Source organism: Phyllostomus discolor, chromosome 2 (assembly GCF_004126475.2).
Source record: "Phyllostomus discolor isolate MPI-MPIP mPhyDis1 chromosome 2, mPhyDis1.pri.v3, whole genome shotgun sequence".
Taxonomy (NCBI): Eukaryota; Metazoa; Chordata; class Mammalia; order Chiroptera; family Phyllostomidae; genus Phyllostomus; species Phyllostomus discolor.
The window spans coordinates 136,334,046-136,351,111 of NC_040904.2; the positions used below are offsets into that span (position 1 = coordinate 136,334,046).

Consider the following 17,066-nt stretch of genomic DNA (forward strand, 5'->3'; position numbering starts at 1 on the left):
ACATACATTTCAATGCATTTGCCTCCATTCCAACAACAACAAAATTATTTCTATATATATATATATATATTAAATTAAAACTTTAAAATAAAAATTTTGTATCAGAAGTATCAGTATTTCTACATGGGATAAGTCATGAGTAGCCCTAAAGCAGAAAACACAGGCAAATAAACAGATTGAAGTATACTATACATTATGCTACTTTCAAGTGCTCCTTGAAATGTCTGCAAAATAAAAGCTTGCTTTGTGCGAACAACTATATTTTCCTCATAGTTAAAAAAATGGGAGATGATTGTGACTGCCTAAATCCAAATCTCCCTATACCTCCTCCAGAATTTCATAAACAGCAAAAAAAAAAAAAAAAACCATTAAAAATACACACAAACTATCCTTCCAGTATAAATGGGAAATAAAGAAATACAAGGTGATTTTTTTTTTCTAAGTGAGGCAGTAAGTATCCATGGCCAAAAGGATCTAGGCTGAATCCACACTCACACAGAGGGAATCCAAGAAAAGTGAATGGATAAGTAAGAAATGAAGGTGCTTTAGTGGGGGAAGAAGCCAGGCATTGTCAACAGGCCTCCCACAAGAAAAAAAAGAGCATTATCCTGAGTGCAATGACACTACTGAGACCAATTATGTAAGCTGAATTAATAAATGCAAATGGCCATAGTCTATTTGAGGGAAAAACATTTATGCTGGGATCAAACTATGCTGCAAACAAGTATATACCTAAAACAAAGTGATTCAGAAAGATTAGACAAATTGTTTTTAAATGGCCAAAATGGCAAATACAAACAAAAAGAAACTATATCATACAAGACAGTATCTAGTCCCAAAAGCACTGAAGAGACCAAAAAGAAAACATAATTTTATAGGCTAAATTCACAATGAAGATAACACAGCTATCTATGAAACAGTACGGAGCAATATTCATTAAACAGAAACCAAAGAAAGAATACATAAAAAGACTAATTTAAACTAGCTCAACTTCCTCAGTCCAAAGTACATCAAAGTAAATACAAAAATATCTAAAATAAGTGATCACTAAGGTAGATCTTACAGATGACAATATAAACTCTGTATTGAAATAAAAATAAATAGCCTACTTTTCAGGTACACATAAAACATTCCTGAAAATTGACCACATATTATAAAATCACAGTAAATTTCAAAAAACAGAAATGGCACAAAATCATTTTCTGAATATAATGCAATAATACTAGAAAGAATAACATCAAAAATGTCCTTTCCATACAGAAATGTAAAATCTTAGCTAAAATATAAAATATACCATAAAATTGTAGAACTGATGAAAATACCTATATATCATAAGTTGTGGACTAAGCAGTACTCAGAGGAAAATTTATAGACTTAAGTATTTATGTCAATAACAGTGAAGGAATTATGGTAGGAATGATCAAATTAGAAAACTTACTTTTTGCATCCCCATTGCATTAATTGATTCAGGCCACATTAATCAATGGATAAAAATAATATCTAAAGCTTGGTGGAGGTCTTTATAATGGAGGGTTTAGGCTCTTACTAGCTGTACCCAAAGTCAACTGCAGCACCATTGAAAGCAAACATTATATGACTCCTAGTGTAAGGCAATGTGATGCACAGAGTACCACCTGTGAAAAAATCCTGCTGAAATGACTAAATTTGAATCCAATCAAACCTGTTGAGGTACGTTCCATTTACAGTAAATGCAGGGATTAGAAAACAATTGCAATGACACTAAAGAGAAGTAAATACACAAATCCAGAATGTGGGACACTGCATAGGACAATTAATATAGGTTCTGCAATGAATCCATAGCATGGGTTGAAAAAGTGGGAGGATTTTGCTGCAGATTTAAGAGACTTCATAGACTATGTAAATATAATACGTGGTAATATGTAAGTTGTATTATTTTTCAAATCAACTCATAATTTTGAAAAAACGGGAAAATTGGATTATGGATATTCAGTTGATATGAGGTATCACCATTAATTATAATAGATGTCACAATGCATTGTGGTTAAGTAAGAATGAACTGTATTAGTAAAAGCCATCTCCTAAAGCATGAAAGAGTGAAATTATATAATTTTGAGACTGACTTTAAGAAAGAAAAAATAAAAACAAAAATGAAACAATGAAGCAAATGTTGAATACGGTTATGTGAATCTTCATGTATTTATTTTGTAAATGTTTTAAATTTTCAACACTAAAAAAAGAAAAATAGCCAAACAAATAAAACTAATATCAAGGAGAACCAAGCCTAAGCACAGAACATTGGCTTACTTTTTCTCCCCAACTACTCTCACACCACTACCTCACATTTTGGTCCATATCACTTTCCTAATGACTACAGGACAGAGCAGGTGGGAGGACAGTACTTTTGGTGGGTCTAGAACTTTAAGTCATTAGCATTGTACCAGAGTAAAGTTTTTATCTAGTTCCTTATTTTTGATAATCCTTGATTATTCATTAATCATTATTTAAGCCCCTACCAAGTCCCTTGAGAATTTCACAAGTTAAATAATAAAAAAATAACAGAGAAGTTTAAGCCAGGTAGTAAAAAATATATTTCTATTTTAGAATTATCATACTGGAAAGGATATAGAAGTAAGTTTAATTTCATTCAGTAGAAAAGAAAAGTTGGGTAGTAAACAAGTGAGAGCAAGAACAGAACACTCACAAAACTTGACAGCAAAGTGTAAGAGAGATGAGGTGATAGAAAACTTGACTAAGACAGGAGATAAAATAATGGAGTAAAGTACCAGAGGAGACCAATAGGTATATTCATAGAAATAGAAGTACTGGCTTTAAACAAACAAATAACAAACAGTTCTGTTGCTGACTTACATTGATTATAAAGTATGAAGATGGAAACAGCTATAGATATACATGTATATATCTGTATATACAGATATACAAATGGAGAGATGGAGAAGATTAAAAAGGTGAATTATTTCTTCTAGGTGGTATTAGTAGCCTTAGCTAAAGAAAAAGTGAGTACAAGTGATGTACGTAGGCAAGCAAAGTAGTGATGGAAGGGTTTGCCAGGGAACAGTTACAACAGTTCCCACCAGAAAGCATAGAATTCATAAAAATACGATGACACCAAACTAGGTATTATATTCCCCAGTAGAGCTCAGATCACTACTGATTACAAGAAAAGGAATAAGGAGGTGAATATACTGCTAATAGCAGAAGCTACTAACAGCTACCTATTTGTCAGTGAGCATATTCTTTTTATACATAGATTTCAAATTATTTTATTTCCTTAATAAATAAGAATAAAAAAGTAAATAAGTATGGCATAAATACAATAAACAAATTACGGATGGTGGTGTATACTTTAAAAGAAATAAATTAAACAAAAGATAATCATGAGAAATAAATGTCTATATACTCAAATTCCATTGTTCTCACCAATTCGAGTGATTTTATTATGTGAAAGTTCAAGATTTTGGATATTAGTGCAGCCATCCAAACCATGCAAAGAAGTCAGTTGATTTTTATTAAGAAGAAGAATGCAGAGGTTTTCCAAATTTTCACAGTTGATAGTTTCAATCTTATTGTCCTAAAACAAAGAACAAATGTAATTGATTTTAATTCATTGTCTTATTTTAAAAAATTAAAGTTGGCAAAAAAAGGATGAGATATAATCTCCAGATAAATATTAAAATCTCTAACTTTTAAGATAACCATGCAGAATATTATATTATCTAGATAAAAATACATTGAGTAATCTAGTAAGTAATTGACTTTGTATTTATTAATAATCTTTTAAAATATAGAAAGTATAGAGGATCATATAAATATTTCAATCTAAATGAACAAGAGTTAACATTTGGTCATAATTCCTATATAAAACTGTAATTTAAAAGAAACCAAATACTGAAAAGGCTGAAGTCTCCCACTTCCCTTCCTCAGTTCCTTCCTCCTCCAAGAACACTAAGATCATGAATTAAGTATATACCTCATGTATAGATTTGTACTTTCACTACACATATGCATTTTTGCAATACATATATGAGATCTCTCCAGAAAAAGTCCAATCATTGTTAATGTAAAAGAAGGGTTTGTATGACATCAGTATAATCTGGCAGCCAAGGAGAGTGGACTGGGATGTGCATGTGTGAACAATGACAACTTCACTGTACTAGTGAGTGGGGGCAGTAGATGCAGTTGAGCAAGTACATGTGTACTGTGTGGCTGTCTACTGAGCAAGTTGAGCAATGAACCTGTATCAAATTTTACATTAAGCTTGAACATTCCTCCGTGGAAATAATTCAGATGATTCAGAAGTCCACAGTTATGGGCAACTGATTGGCAGCCTCATCCTGACAATGCACCTACTCATGCATCACATCTAGTGCAGTTTTTTTGCAAAACATCGAATCACCCAGGTGACTCAGCCCCCGCTACAGCTCACATTTGGCACCCTGCAACTTCTGGCTTTTCCAAAAACCAAAATCACCTTTGAAAGGGAAGAGATTTCAGACTGTCAATGAAATTCAGAAAAATATGACAGGGTATCTCATGGAATTTGAGATAGCTGTGTGAGGTCCCAATGTGCCTTCTTTGAAGGGGACTGAGGTATCATTGTCCTATATACAATATTTCTTGTATCTTGTACCTTCTTCAATAAACGTCTCTATTTTTCACATTACATAGCTGGATACTTTCTAGACAGACCTTGTACATTGTCCTCAATGTCAAGATCATATATCAAGTACACAACAGCAATTAGATTTTTAAGACCTCAGAAAGATAAATGGATTTTTAAGAATCTTAAGGGTATAGTCCACAGCATCCCTGTCAAAAATATTTATGAGCATAGCCTTGTCTAGTGAAGTGAACTTAATAAGAAGCATATAAAGCCCACAGTGTTTCAAAAGAAAATCATATTGGTGAAAGCACCACCAGTTTGAACTGAAAAGAATATAATTCAAAATTAAAAGAAGCCTTTAGGTGCCCCACCCCACACCTTCTATAGGAAAGAAACTGGTTAGGAAAAATGCTCAGTTGCCAAAAAGGGCACTTCTTGGAGACAAGGAAGTATGCCTTGAAGATGGAGTCAAAAGTCCAGTGGGCAGAATCAAGAGTCACAGAAAACCATTATTATGGAGCAAAACTGAGTCCTTATTAAGGAATTGATAACTTCCCAAGATGCCAATCATAGAAAGAAAGTATTTTAGACATCCCAGCTCAAATTGCAAATTATATAAGAGACTCAATAAAAACAAAAAGCAGAAGAAATGCCCAGACAATCCTGGTCTCAATTCATGGACCCCAGAACCATGGGCAAATAAAAGGGATGTTGTTTAATTTACTAACTAATGTGGTCATTTGTTATATAGCAAAAGCTAACAAGAATAATCATCAGTAAATAGAGATTAAGTAATGTCCAGGTCATACTGCCTAATCATTTTCCCTCTGTGGTTCTCAGAAACACTGGCCCTTAATCTCTTTACAACATAATTTGCATGCTTTTTTAGTAAGTTTTTAAAAAATAATCTTTTATGTAATGTAAAGATAAATCCATATCATATTTTATTACAAGATAAATAATGAGAATAGAAGACATACCTGTACATCAATGTACTTCAGTTTTTTGCAATTATTGAGGCTGTGCAAAGAAGTTAACCCACAGCATTGAAGAGAGAGAAACTGAAGATTTGTACACTCTGCCAGTGTGGAAAGACTACAGCCTGGCAAATCTTGAAACGTTACTCTTGTAACCTAGAGAATTCAAGAAAATTGGAATGCATAACATTATCCAACAGTAATAACCTCTGAGTTCAGAGAACTCCATCTGAGCATATCATCTCCACCTGAGTCTGGTACAGATGAGATGATTCTGTGCTTTAAGTCTGAGTCTGACACCAGAAGTTGATGAGACCTTGGACCTGAACCACAGAATACAAACAACATTCTATTACAAGTCTTCTAACCTTAGAAAGGTATAAATCATTACCTACTACTAAATAATGCATTGCAATATAACCAACCATATAGTATCTGTGGTAAAACAAATCATGAATAATTTTATATTTCAAACATTTGAAGATCATACATTTATAATATTTCATATTATTGATATATTACTATAGACTCATTACTTCATTAAGCTTTTTTCTTAAGAAACTTTCTTTTTGGTTTGTCTTTTGAACTAAAGAACACTGAGTAACAAAGAAGGTACTCAACTTTATGGCATGTTATATTAAGGACTACAATTCTTATTACACAAGAATATGTCAGAAATATTTTTGGATTATGGAAAAGTACTTCACTTATTAAACAAGAGTTCTCACCTAAATTAAAGGACAGAGGAATAATGTACTGTGTTGTTTTTTCACTATAATTGAGTCTATGCACTGAAATAACTATATAAATCACTTTATAGTAAGAATACTTTCATATCACCACATCAAAAATCCTAAGGACAGGTTTCCCGTATACTGAATAACAGTTTAAAAACTACTAGCTTTATGAGTCTAGCATGTATCATACTCAAAATAGAAATTCAAAAATTGTTCAATTAAAATTACAAGCACTGTTGCTTCAGAAAAATCTGGAAAACATAAAAATTTTAAGTTCAGTAAGTTCTTCATATTGAAATTTCCTGTGCAAGATATTAAACTAAAAGTTTTTAATTTACACATTTACGTGAGTGAATAGGAAGGCCATATATTCATGAAGACACAAAGAAGTGATTGTCTACTCCTTGCTCAAGCAGGAAAAGCAACAATCAGTATTTTAACTTGGTGAATAAAAGATTTTAGTTTCATAATTATTTCAGGAATTTCTCAATTATTCATAATCTAAATATCATTTTTAGTGAAAACATTTTTCAAGAATGAGGGTAAAATACATCCATTCACACTTAAACAAAGTAAGAAACTATGTAGGTGCCTACAGCATATATTTTAGGCAGAAGGAAAGGTGATCGTAGATGAGAATTCTATCACAAAGGTAACAAGGAAGACCAAAATAAGTAGTAATTCAGATAGAGAAATACAGATACCATATAATTTCACTTGTGGAATCTAAAAAACAAAATAAACAAACAAAACAAAAACACACTCACAGATACAGAGAACAAACTGGTGGTGGCCAGATGGGAAGGAGTTGGGGAATGGGTGGAAAAGGTGAAAAGTATTAAGTACAAATTGACAGTTACTAAGATATTCACAGGGATGTAGAGTACAGCATAAGGAATATAATCAATAGTATTGTAATAACTGTGTGTAGCATCAGATGGGAACTAGATTTATTGGGGTAATCATTTTTGTAAAGTAAATAAATGTCTAAGCACTATATTGTACACCTGAAATTAATGTAATATTGCATGTCAACTGTAACTGAGGAATAAATCTGCAATGACTCGAAACAAATATTTTTGTAATTTTACAAGGAAAATTATTCATCCATTTGTGACAAGATAACTGCTGTGTAAGGTCCATTTAATTTGTCCACCAGGAAATACTGGAAATTCCATCACTGGAAATTCTAAATAGTGTTTAGAATTGAGCACTTAAAAACTGAAAACTCTACAACTGCAACTTTATAGTAACAAATGCTACTCTGCTTTATAATTTATATTACTCTGCCTGATTTAGTAATATGTTACTTACAGTTAAACATATAAACACAAGTAAGTTCCAGTTATTTGAAGTGGCAGTTACGGTCCAGGAGAAACAGCTGCTGCCATGCCCTCGTTTGTGGCATCAATGTTTGCATATACGGCAGTTCATAATATTCCCTTCTCCCTTTTACCCAAAACTTTAAAAAATTTCCTTGTGATATAGCAATTTATTCACTACTCCATTCTACATTCATCCACACAAATGAGATCAACATAATGTCTTAGATTAATTATTTATTGATAACTGCATTTCAAGAATCAAATAAATGAAATGGCCAAAAAGTAAAAATATAGAATTAGTTCTCAGAGGTGTTCATCATTTTACCCTATGGTCAACCTGAGAAAGAGCAACTGGAGGCCCAGTGAATGTTCACAAAATATTTCCTCAATAAATGAATGAACAAACTGCACTATTCCTGTGGCAAACTAAATATATATTTACAGCATTCATAGCTTCCTTCTCTTATAAAGGGTAATAAAAATGTTTGAAAAAATAATATTTTTCATGAATTGAAAATGTACTGTTCCCCTATAGAATCCATGCGACTCATTTATTTGTATTTTAACTAAAAATCACAAGACAGTTCTCCACTTAATCATCTCTATTTCCCCAAACATCCTTGACAGCCTGAGGTACACAAAATGACATATATATGCCATATATATGTATATGCCACACACACATATATGACAGATGCATGTAAATGGCATATATACCATATAGGTAAACATAGGTTGATGTGTGGATGGCGTATACATCATGTATGTGTCAAATGGCATATGTGCTGTTTACATGTGTGGTATATGTGTCATGTGTACATATATATGCGTGCCATTATTACTTCAGAAAATGTCATTTTGTGTGTGTGTGTGTGTGTGAATGCAAGTTCATTACCAATTATTCTTGAGTTCAATCCAAGGAGCGTCGATCATCTATGGTAAACTACAACTACAAAAGTAATGAAAACAATGGCTGTATTTTGCTTTTTGCAGAACACCTGTTCAGTACCACATCTCAAATCTGTTGAACCTAAAGAAATAATATTGTTTTATTTAAAAATAGATGCAAAGACTGAATGCAAGGTATGATTAGTGGATTAAGTGAAAGAGAATCCAACTTCACGTAAATCCAGTTTATTATAATTTGTCTTGTATAAGGGAGGTGAGACATTGTGGTCTAAAAGCTAATCAGCAACTAAACTGTTATAATTTGTGCCATATTATAAAATTATATAAAAAAAAATCCTTAAGCTTAGTACCCTTTTTGGTGGTGCTATTTAAAGCAAATTATCATAAGATGTAGAAGGAAGGGAGGGAGGGAGGGAGGGACACTAGGAAAAATTAAAATATATTAGCTGTCAATAATCACTGATTTTCAGTCATATCCTTTTATGATATTATCACATAAAGTAGATGTTTCAGAATTTTCAGTTTAAGAACTTCTTTCATGAAATATATTAAGCAGCTTCCAAAAATCCAATTGCCTTTTTCTTCATATACTTGAAATCCATGTTTGACAATGACTATGCTATATATCAGGAGCTCTAGACTGTATTCTTCATATATTGTATTTTAAACTGAACAGTCCTATAAAGTGTGTACTGCTCTTCCCATTTCATAGAAGACAAAATAGAGGCTCAAGAACCTTACCCAAGGTAACACTGTCAGTAGACAGCAAAAATAAAGTTAGAACCCAGACCTTACTTGATACAGGGCTTGTTAGTACTTTATTAAATAAATTACACTCAAGTAATTTATATTAATTTCTTTTTTAATCAATATACTTCATCAAAACTGTGAAGCTAGTAACGATATGGAGATAAGATGAACAATTACCTAGATTTATTTATCCATCCATATATCCATCCTCCTATTCATCCATTCCAGTCAAGCAATTAAAATCACTATTCACCTGGCAATACATAAACAAATATGGACAAGAAACTGACTTGTGTCCTAAAGGCTCCTCCAAGTGAGAAATTATATAAGCAAAGTGAATTCATTATTGGGTGAAATTCAAGAAGAGTAAACTTTTCTTTTCTAAAGGTTCTCTCCAGAAGGACCTTTTAATTATGGCAATGGTTGATCAAGATAAGAACAAAGATGCAAAGATAAGAGATTAAGAAATCAAAGTAATAAAGTGAGTCATAGGTCAGCAGCAGTGGTGAATGAAGACACCATGATAAGCTGTGAGAGTCATTACAAGATGATATTTTACAACACTTCAATATTTATATTGTACATTCTCATATTTTTTTATCTCTATCATATATATTTTGAGGCTTCAAAGAAAAGTTAAATGTTTGAAATAGCTGCTTAAACTACTTGTCAGAATTACAGGATCCTGTAGAACACTCCCATTCCAGTTTGTCGATGGACCAGCACCACCATCATCACCCAGGGTCACTGTGAAAATGCAGAGCATTGCAGCTGGTTGTTGGGAACTGCCCTGCCTGGTATCAGAAGCTGTAACCCCTGCCTAGGCTAAGGCTAAGGGAACACCCTTGGAACTGTAAGCCAGCAAGGAGACAAAAGCTTATCTCCCTGGCAGGAATGCCGCTTTTGCTGCTTCATTCATAACTGAACCCCAAAGCTTGGTCGGTTAGCCAAAGACAGGTAAGATTCCCCAAGGGGGGAATGACCTAAGACAGGCACGATCACGTGGGAGGCCCCCAAGGAAGGACTTTAGGAGCTACAGCAAAAGGGGGTGATGGACCCTCGCTCCTCGGCTTTGACATAGCCTGAGTCCTCAGCGTCTGGGAGAAAATCTCCTTATCTCTTGGTTGCCTTAGTTCCCTTGCTCCACCTAAGCCTGAAACAATGACAGGGTGGTGCAGCTCTGTGCTGAAAAGGGCGGGTTCCCCGGGTGATCAGGCCTAAGAAAGAATATGTAAGATCCTGTGAAATCTGCTTTGTTTAGAATGCTCTCAGTTGAATGATAATGGTCCAAGGAAGAAGTAAGTTTGTTCCTTGAAGTAAGTCTTACAGCTCTTTGACCCTGACTCAAAATAGACCCTCAGAGTTCCTTGTTATCTATTCTTTGATCCTTACTTCCTAGCAATGAGTAATGAGCTTTTACCTGAATTCTTATTCAAATGAAACCAATAGAAAGCCTCTCCGGAGGGGGACTGGGGCGCTCTCCCTACCAGAGAGGGTGGCCCAGCGGCGACCTCCTGGAGAGAGGGTGGCCAAGGCACTCTCCACATGAGGGGTGGCCCTGCTGTTCCTATTCCCCCGACAGGACCTGTTTGTCTCTGTGTATGTTTTTCTCGCGTGTTGACAAACATCCGCAGCTGAGATGGATACTGCTGGCCGGTATCCTCCACAGCTGATCAACAGACCTAATAAGTCTGGATCAACAACCAGGTAACCTGCATATACATCAGTTTGGGAGGTTATGCTCTAAGAAGTAAAACAAAGGGTTAATTCTCACTTTATATAAACTATCTAGAGTTCCACAGAAGAAACTGGGTGGACAGGAGAAGAAACACTCAGGAGACAGGGGTTCACACATTTTAACCCACTCAGTGCTCTTCTCTTCAGACAGAAGAGACCCACGGTGAAGGCACGCACCACTGCCGCTGCCTTAACTTCACTTTTACAACTGCACTGAAACAACTTTTGAAACAAATACATTGTAGATGTGAAGCTGTCACTCATGCTTACCCCAAACAGATATTCACTAGAAAAATTAATTTAAATAAAATAGTTAGTAGCTATGTCATTACTTAAGAGAGCCTGCAGGCACATTTTTCGGAAAGTAGAAAAAGAATGGTTCCCAAAATAACATAGACAAAGATGAAAAACCGAAGAGCTCAGAAAGATTGTATACGCACCCCTGTAGATCTGACGGATATGGCAGATGCATAACTTAGGAAAGACAGGGCACTTTGAAGGATTGCTTGTTCTTTACACTGTTCTTTTACATCCCAGAGATCTCTCTAAACCACACTGTCTTATCTTCTCACAGAATACTCTGAAATCTTATTTACAGTAATTATCAAGATCTATATTTACCTGTACATTTATTTAATACCTCTTTCTCTACTACAGTAAGCTCCCTGAGCACAAAGACCAGGTTTTGTATCTGTCCCTTTGTTCCAACAGTAAATACTGACCAATAAAATAATACATATGTAACAATTGAATGTTTCATAGGCATCTGCCTATATGAAAAAACTAAAAAAATTTTACTAAATACATTTGAGTTTAAGACCCTAGTCAAATACATGTTTTTTTAATCATTAAGTACTTTTTGGTATTCCACTATTTTAAATATTCTTCCCTGTTTTTCTACACATTGATTAGGTTCCTGACTTAATTTTGATTGAAACTATGGGCTCCATAAACATAGAAAATTAGTAGCACTTGGTGACAGCTATTTTAAAGTTCATGCATATATCCACTAAGTTTACACTGCCAAATACTTATGTTTCTAAGGAAATAACTAGAGGCTTCTATTGTTAGTCTTGTTTTCACAGCACTCGTCAAGTACAGTAAAATCAATTTCATTCCAAAAAAAGCCACTAGGTGGTGCTGTGCCTCAAGACTAAAGAAAATTCAGAGGGAAGTTCAGAGCAATACAGGCCTACTCAAAGACAAAATGAATCTCAAACAGCCTAACCTAACATCTACAAGAACTACAGGGACAAAGTCCTGAGTGAGTAGGAGGAAAGAAATAATCAAGATCAGAGCAGAATTAAATTACACAGAGACTAAAAAAAAAAAAAAAACAATACATAGGATCAATAAATCCAGGAGCTAATTCTTTGAAAAAATAAACAAAATTGACAAATCTTTAACCTGACTCATCAAGGAAAAAAGAGGGAGAACCAAATAAATAAAATCAGAATGAAGGAGGAGAAGTTACAACTGATACCACAGCAATACAAAGGATTGTATGAAATTACTATGAACAACTACATGCCAAGAAATTTGACAACCCGGGCAACCATGGATAAATTTCTGGAAACATACAATCTTCCAAAACTGAATCAGGAAGCAGAAAGTCTGAATAGACTGATAATATCTAGTGAAACTGAAGTAGTAATCAAAAAACTCCCAGCACACAAAAGCCCTAGAATTGGCTTCATAGACAAATTTTACCAAACATTTAAAGAAGCATTAACTCCTATCCTTCTCAAACTATTACAAAAATTCAGGAAAAGGGAAGACTCCAATCTCCTTTTATGAGGCCAGTATTATCCTATTTCCAAAAACAGGTAAAGACAGAACAAAGAAAGAAAATTACAAGTCAATCTCTCTGATGAACATACATGCTAAAATCCTCAACAAAATATTGGCAAGCCACATCCAGTAATACATGAAAAAGATCATACATCATGACTGAGTGGGATTCATCCCAGGGATGCAAGGATGGAACAGTATTCACAAATCAATAAACATAATACACTACATAAACAAAGTGAAAGACAAAAACCACATGATCATATCAATAGATGCTGAAAAAGCATTTGATAAGGTACAGCACCCATTTATGATAAAAACACTCAGCTAAGTGGGAAATGAGGGAGCATATCTCAACATGATAAAAGCTATATATGAGAAACCTATAGCCAACATTATATTCAACAGGCAAAAACTAAAAGCTTTTCCCTTAAGATCAGGAACAAGACAAGGGATGCTTTCACCACTCTTATTCAACATAGTACTGGATGTTCTAGCCACAGTGATCAGACAAGAAAAATTAATAAAAGGCATCCAAATTGGAAAAGAAGAATTAAAATGGTCATTATTTGCCCTGGCTGGTGTGGCTCAATGGATTCAGTGCCAGCCTGCAAATGAAAAGGTCACTGGTTCAATTCCCAGTCAGGGCATATGCTCGGGTTGAGGACCACATTCCCAGTTGGGAGCATCCAAGAAGCAACCAATCGATGTTTCCCTCCCTCTCTGTCTTCTTCCCTTCTCCTCTCTCTAAAAATAAATAAAGTCTTTAAAAAAAATGAAAAGTCAAACTAACACCTCCTGATTTCCTAGTTCCTTTAAAAAGAACTGTCATTCGTTGCAGACAACATAATAGTGTACATATAGAAAACCCTATAGTCTCCACCAAAAAACTACAAAGCCTAATAAGTGAATTTGGCAAAGCAGCAGGATACACAGTCAATATTCAGAATTCAATGGCATATTTGTACAACAATGAACTATAAGAAAAAGAAACTGGGGTGGGGGATATCCCATTTACTATAGCAACAGGAAAAATAAAATACCTAGGAATAACTTTAACCAAAGAGGTAAAAGACCTGTACTCAAATAACTATAGAAAACTGTAGTAAGAAACTGAGGAAGGTACAAGTAAATGGAAGTATATACCGTGTTCATAGTTTGGAAGAATTAACATTATTAAAATGTCCATATTACCCAAATAAATCCATATATTCAATGCAATCCCTATTAAAATACTAATGACATATTTCACAGATTGAGAACAAATACTCCAAAAATTGATATGGAACCAAAAATGACTTCAAATAGCCTCAGCAATCTTGAGAAAGAAGAATAAACTTAGAGCAGGCATGTCAAACTCATTTTCATCGAGGGCTACATCAGCCTCGAGGTTGCCTTCAACGGTCTGAATGTAATTTTAGGACTGTATAAATGTAACTACTTCATAACTAGGGGCAACAAGGTCAGGGCTGCCACTGGGTAGAAACAAGGTGCTGGGCCAAGGAAAAGAAGGTGGAGGGCCGGATATGGCCCATGGGCCTTGTGTTTGCCAACTGTGACTTAGAGGGATCACAATACCTGATATCAAACTACACTACAAGTCCACTGTAATCAAACCAGTCTGGTACTGGTATAAGAAGACACATAGGTCAATGGAATAGAATAAGAGCCCAGAAATAATCCCAAGTATCTATCTATGGTCAATAAATATTTGACAAAGGGGGCATGAGCGTACAATGGAGTAAAACAGTGTCTTCATAAATGGTGTTGGGAGAACTGGAAAGGTACATGCAAAAAAAAAAAAAAAAGAAAGAAACTAAACCACCAACTTATACCATATACCACAATAAAGTTAAAATAGATAAGACTTAAATGTAAATCTTGATACCATAAACGTCCTAGCAGCACATAGGCAGTAAAATGTCAGATACCTCACATTGCAATATTTTTCTGATATATCTCCTAGGGCAACGGACATAAAGGAAAAAATAAACAAATGGGACTACATCAAATCAAAAAGCTTCTGCACAGCTAAAGAAACCATCACCAACTGTAGGGGGGAACATATTTGCCAATGATACATCAGACAAGGCTTTAACCTCCAAAATATAGAAAGAACTCATACAACTCAACACCAGGAAGAAAATCCAATTATTAAATGGGCAAAGGACCTGAACAGACATTTCTCCAAGGAGAACATACAGAGTGCACATAGACATATGAAAAGATGCTCAGCATCACTAGTTATCAGAAAAATGCAAATTAAAACCACGAGATATCCTGATATACCTTACACCTCTGAGAATGGCTATCATTAATTAACAAAGAACAAGTGCTGGCAAGGTTGTAGAGAAAAAAGAACTCCAGTGCACTGTTGGTGGGAATGCAGACTGGTGCAGCCACTGTGGAAAACAGTACAGAATTTCCTGAAAAAAAATGAAAATGGAACTGCCACTGACCACGGATTCCACTGCTGGGAATATATCCTAAGACTCCAGAAATACCAATTAAAAGAACTGACACACCCCAATGTTCATAGCAGCACTATTTACAATAACCAAGTGCTAGAAGTAGTCAAAGTGCCCATCAGTAGATAAGTGGAACAAAAAACTGTGGTACATTTACACAATGGAATACTATGCAGCAGAAAGGAAGAAGGAACTTCCACTTTTTACAACAGGAGATGGAACTGGAGAGTATTATGTTAAATGAAATAAGCCAGTTGGTGAAAGACAAACACCGTATGATCTCACTTATAAGAGGAATCTAATGAACAAAATAAACTAATGAGCAAAATAAAACCAAAGATGTGGAAACATGGAACAAACTGACAGTGACCAGAGGGGAGCGGGAAGGAGGAAATGATGGAAAGAAGAGGAAAGGACTAGAAAAAGAACATGTATGAATGAACCATGGACATGGAGAATGGTGTGGGGATTGAGGTAGGCTTGGCATAGGAGGGCAAAGGGAAAATTTGGGACAACTGTAATAGAATAACAATAATGTAAAAAAGACTAAAGTAAACTCCTCACTCAATATCAATTGGGAATTTCCTATTCTAATTCAACCTTACATTCCCAGAAGCCTCCATCTTAGAAGCTTAATAGCAATTATAAGGCTCTTAAACACAAGCTTTAAATACAAATAAACTTCTGGTCAAGATGGCAACATAGGTAAACATGGCATGCCTCCTTGCACAACCACATCAAAATTACAACCAAAATATAGAACAACCATCATTCAGAACCTTCAGAAATCAAATTAAATGGAAGGTGACAACTATGGAATTAAAGAAACCACATCCATCCAGACTGGTGGAGTGATGGAGACATGGAATGGTCCCAACCACATCCACATGTGGGGAGTAAAAATTCAGGACAAATATCTTAAGAATAAGGAGTCCTAGGCCTACACCAGGCCCCCCAGCACAGGTTTCTAGTGCCAGAAAAATAAGCCCCCATAATTTCTGGCTGCAAAAACCAGTGGGGACTGTGTTGGTGGAAGAAACTTCTGGATTTCCAAGCAGTTCTTCCTAAAGAACCCACACACAGACTTAATCAGACACATTCCCTCTGAGCTCCAACACTGGGATAGCTGCTTGAAAGGCACCAGTGGCATACAGGGAGAAACTGAAATGTCTGGCATCAGGCAGGAACTGGGGAACAGCTTTCTCATAGATAGAAAGGTAGGCAGAGGCCAGTGCCCCTTTTCTAAACCCTACCCACCCAGAGCCACAGAGCTGGCTGGCTGGTGCCATATCTGAGACTCCATCAACCTGGCTAATACTGTTTGCTTCCCCCTGGAGATCCCGAGACTCCATAGTATCCAACTTACATGCCCACCCAAGCTGCTTTCCCATATGAATGTCTGGTCTTGGTTCATGCTTCCTAATTTCCTAAATCCTATCAATAAGCAACAGTCAGCCTCGGTGAGCCCCCAGCCTCCCTAAGTCTTGCTAAGGAGCCCCAGGCCTGGTGTGAGCAGCAACCAGCCTAGGTTCACAGCTTGGTTTCACCTGAGAATCTCCAAGTCCAGCACAAGTTGCAGCCATCTCAGATTGCTTTATAACTCAGGCAGGGTGGCCCCGCGCAAAAGAGGTGGGGGCTGACCTTGGCTAGCAGTGCCCAGGAAACCCCATGGCCTGCATACCCAGTGAACAGCTACAGACCATGGTGGAGCACCACCTCCTGCCCCCAAACAGCTGATGCTCCACAGAGGACAGATGGCAGTGGTCAGT

At 35.6% G+C, this 17,066-nt stretch overlaps 1 protein-coding gene across 4 annotated transcripts in view; it reads right to left on the bottom strand.

Annotated features, from left to right (window-relative positions):
- LRRIQ1 (leucine rich repeats and IQ motif containing 1) overlaps positions 1-17,066 on the bottom strand; it is a 229,395-nt gene that overhangs the window by 187,607 nt on the left and 24,722 nt on the right. For all 4 annotated transcript variants that reach the window (XM_036018605.1, XM_036018604.1, XM_028532854.2 and 1 more), the window contains 2 exons: positions 5,584-5,736; positions 3,421-3,571 (listed from right to left, as the gene is read on the bottom strand). In XM_036018605.1, coding sequence (XP_035874498.1) covers positions 3,421-3,571; positions 5,584-5,736 — 304 coding nt within the window. The remainder of the gene's footprint in view (positions 1-3,420; positions 3,572-5,583; positions 5,737-17,066) is intronic.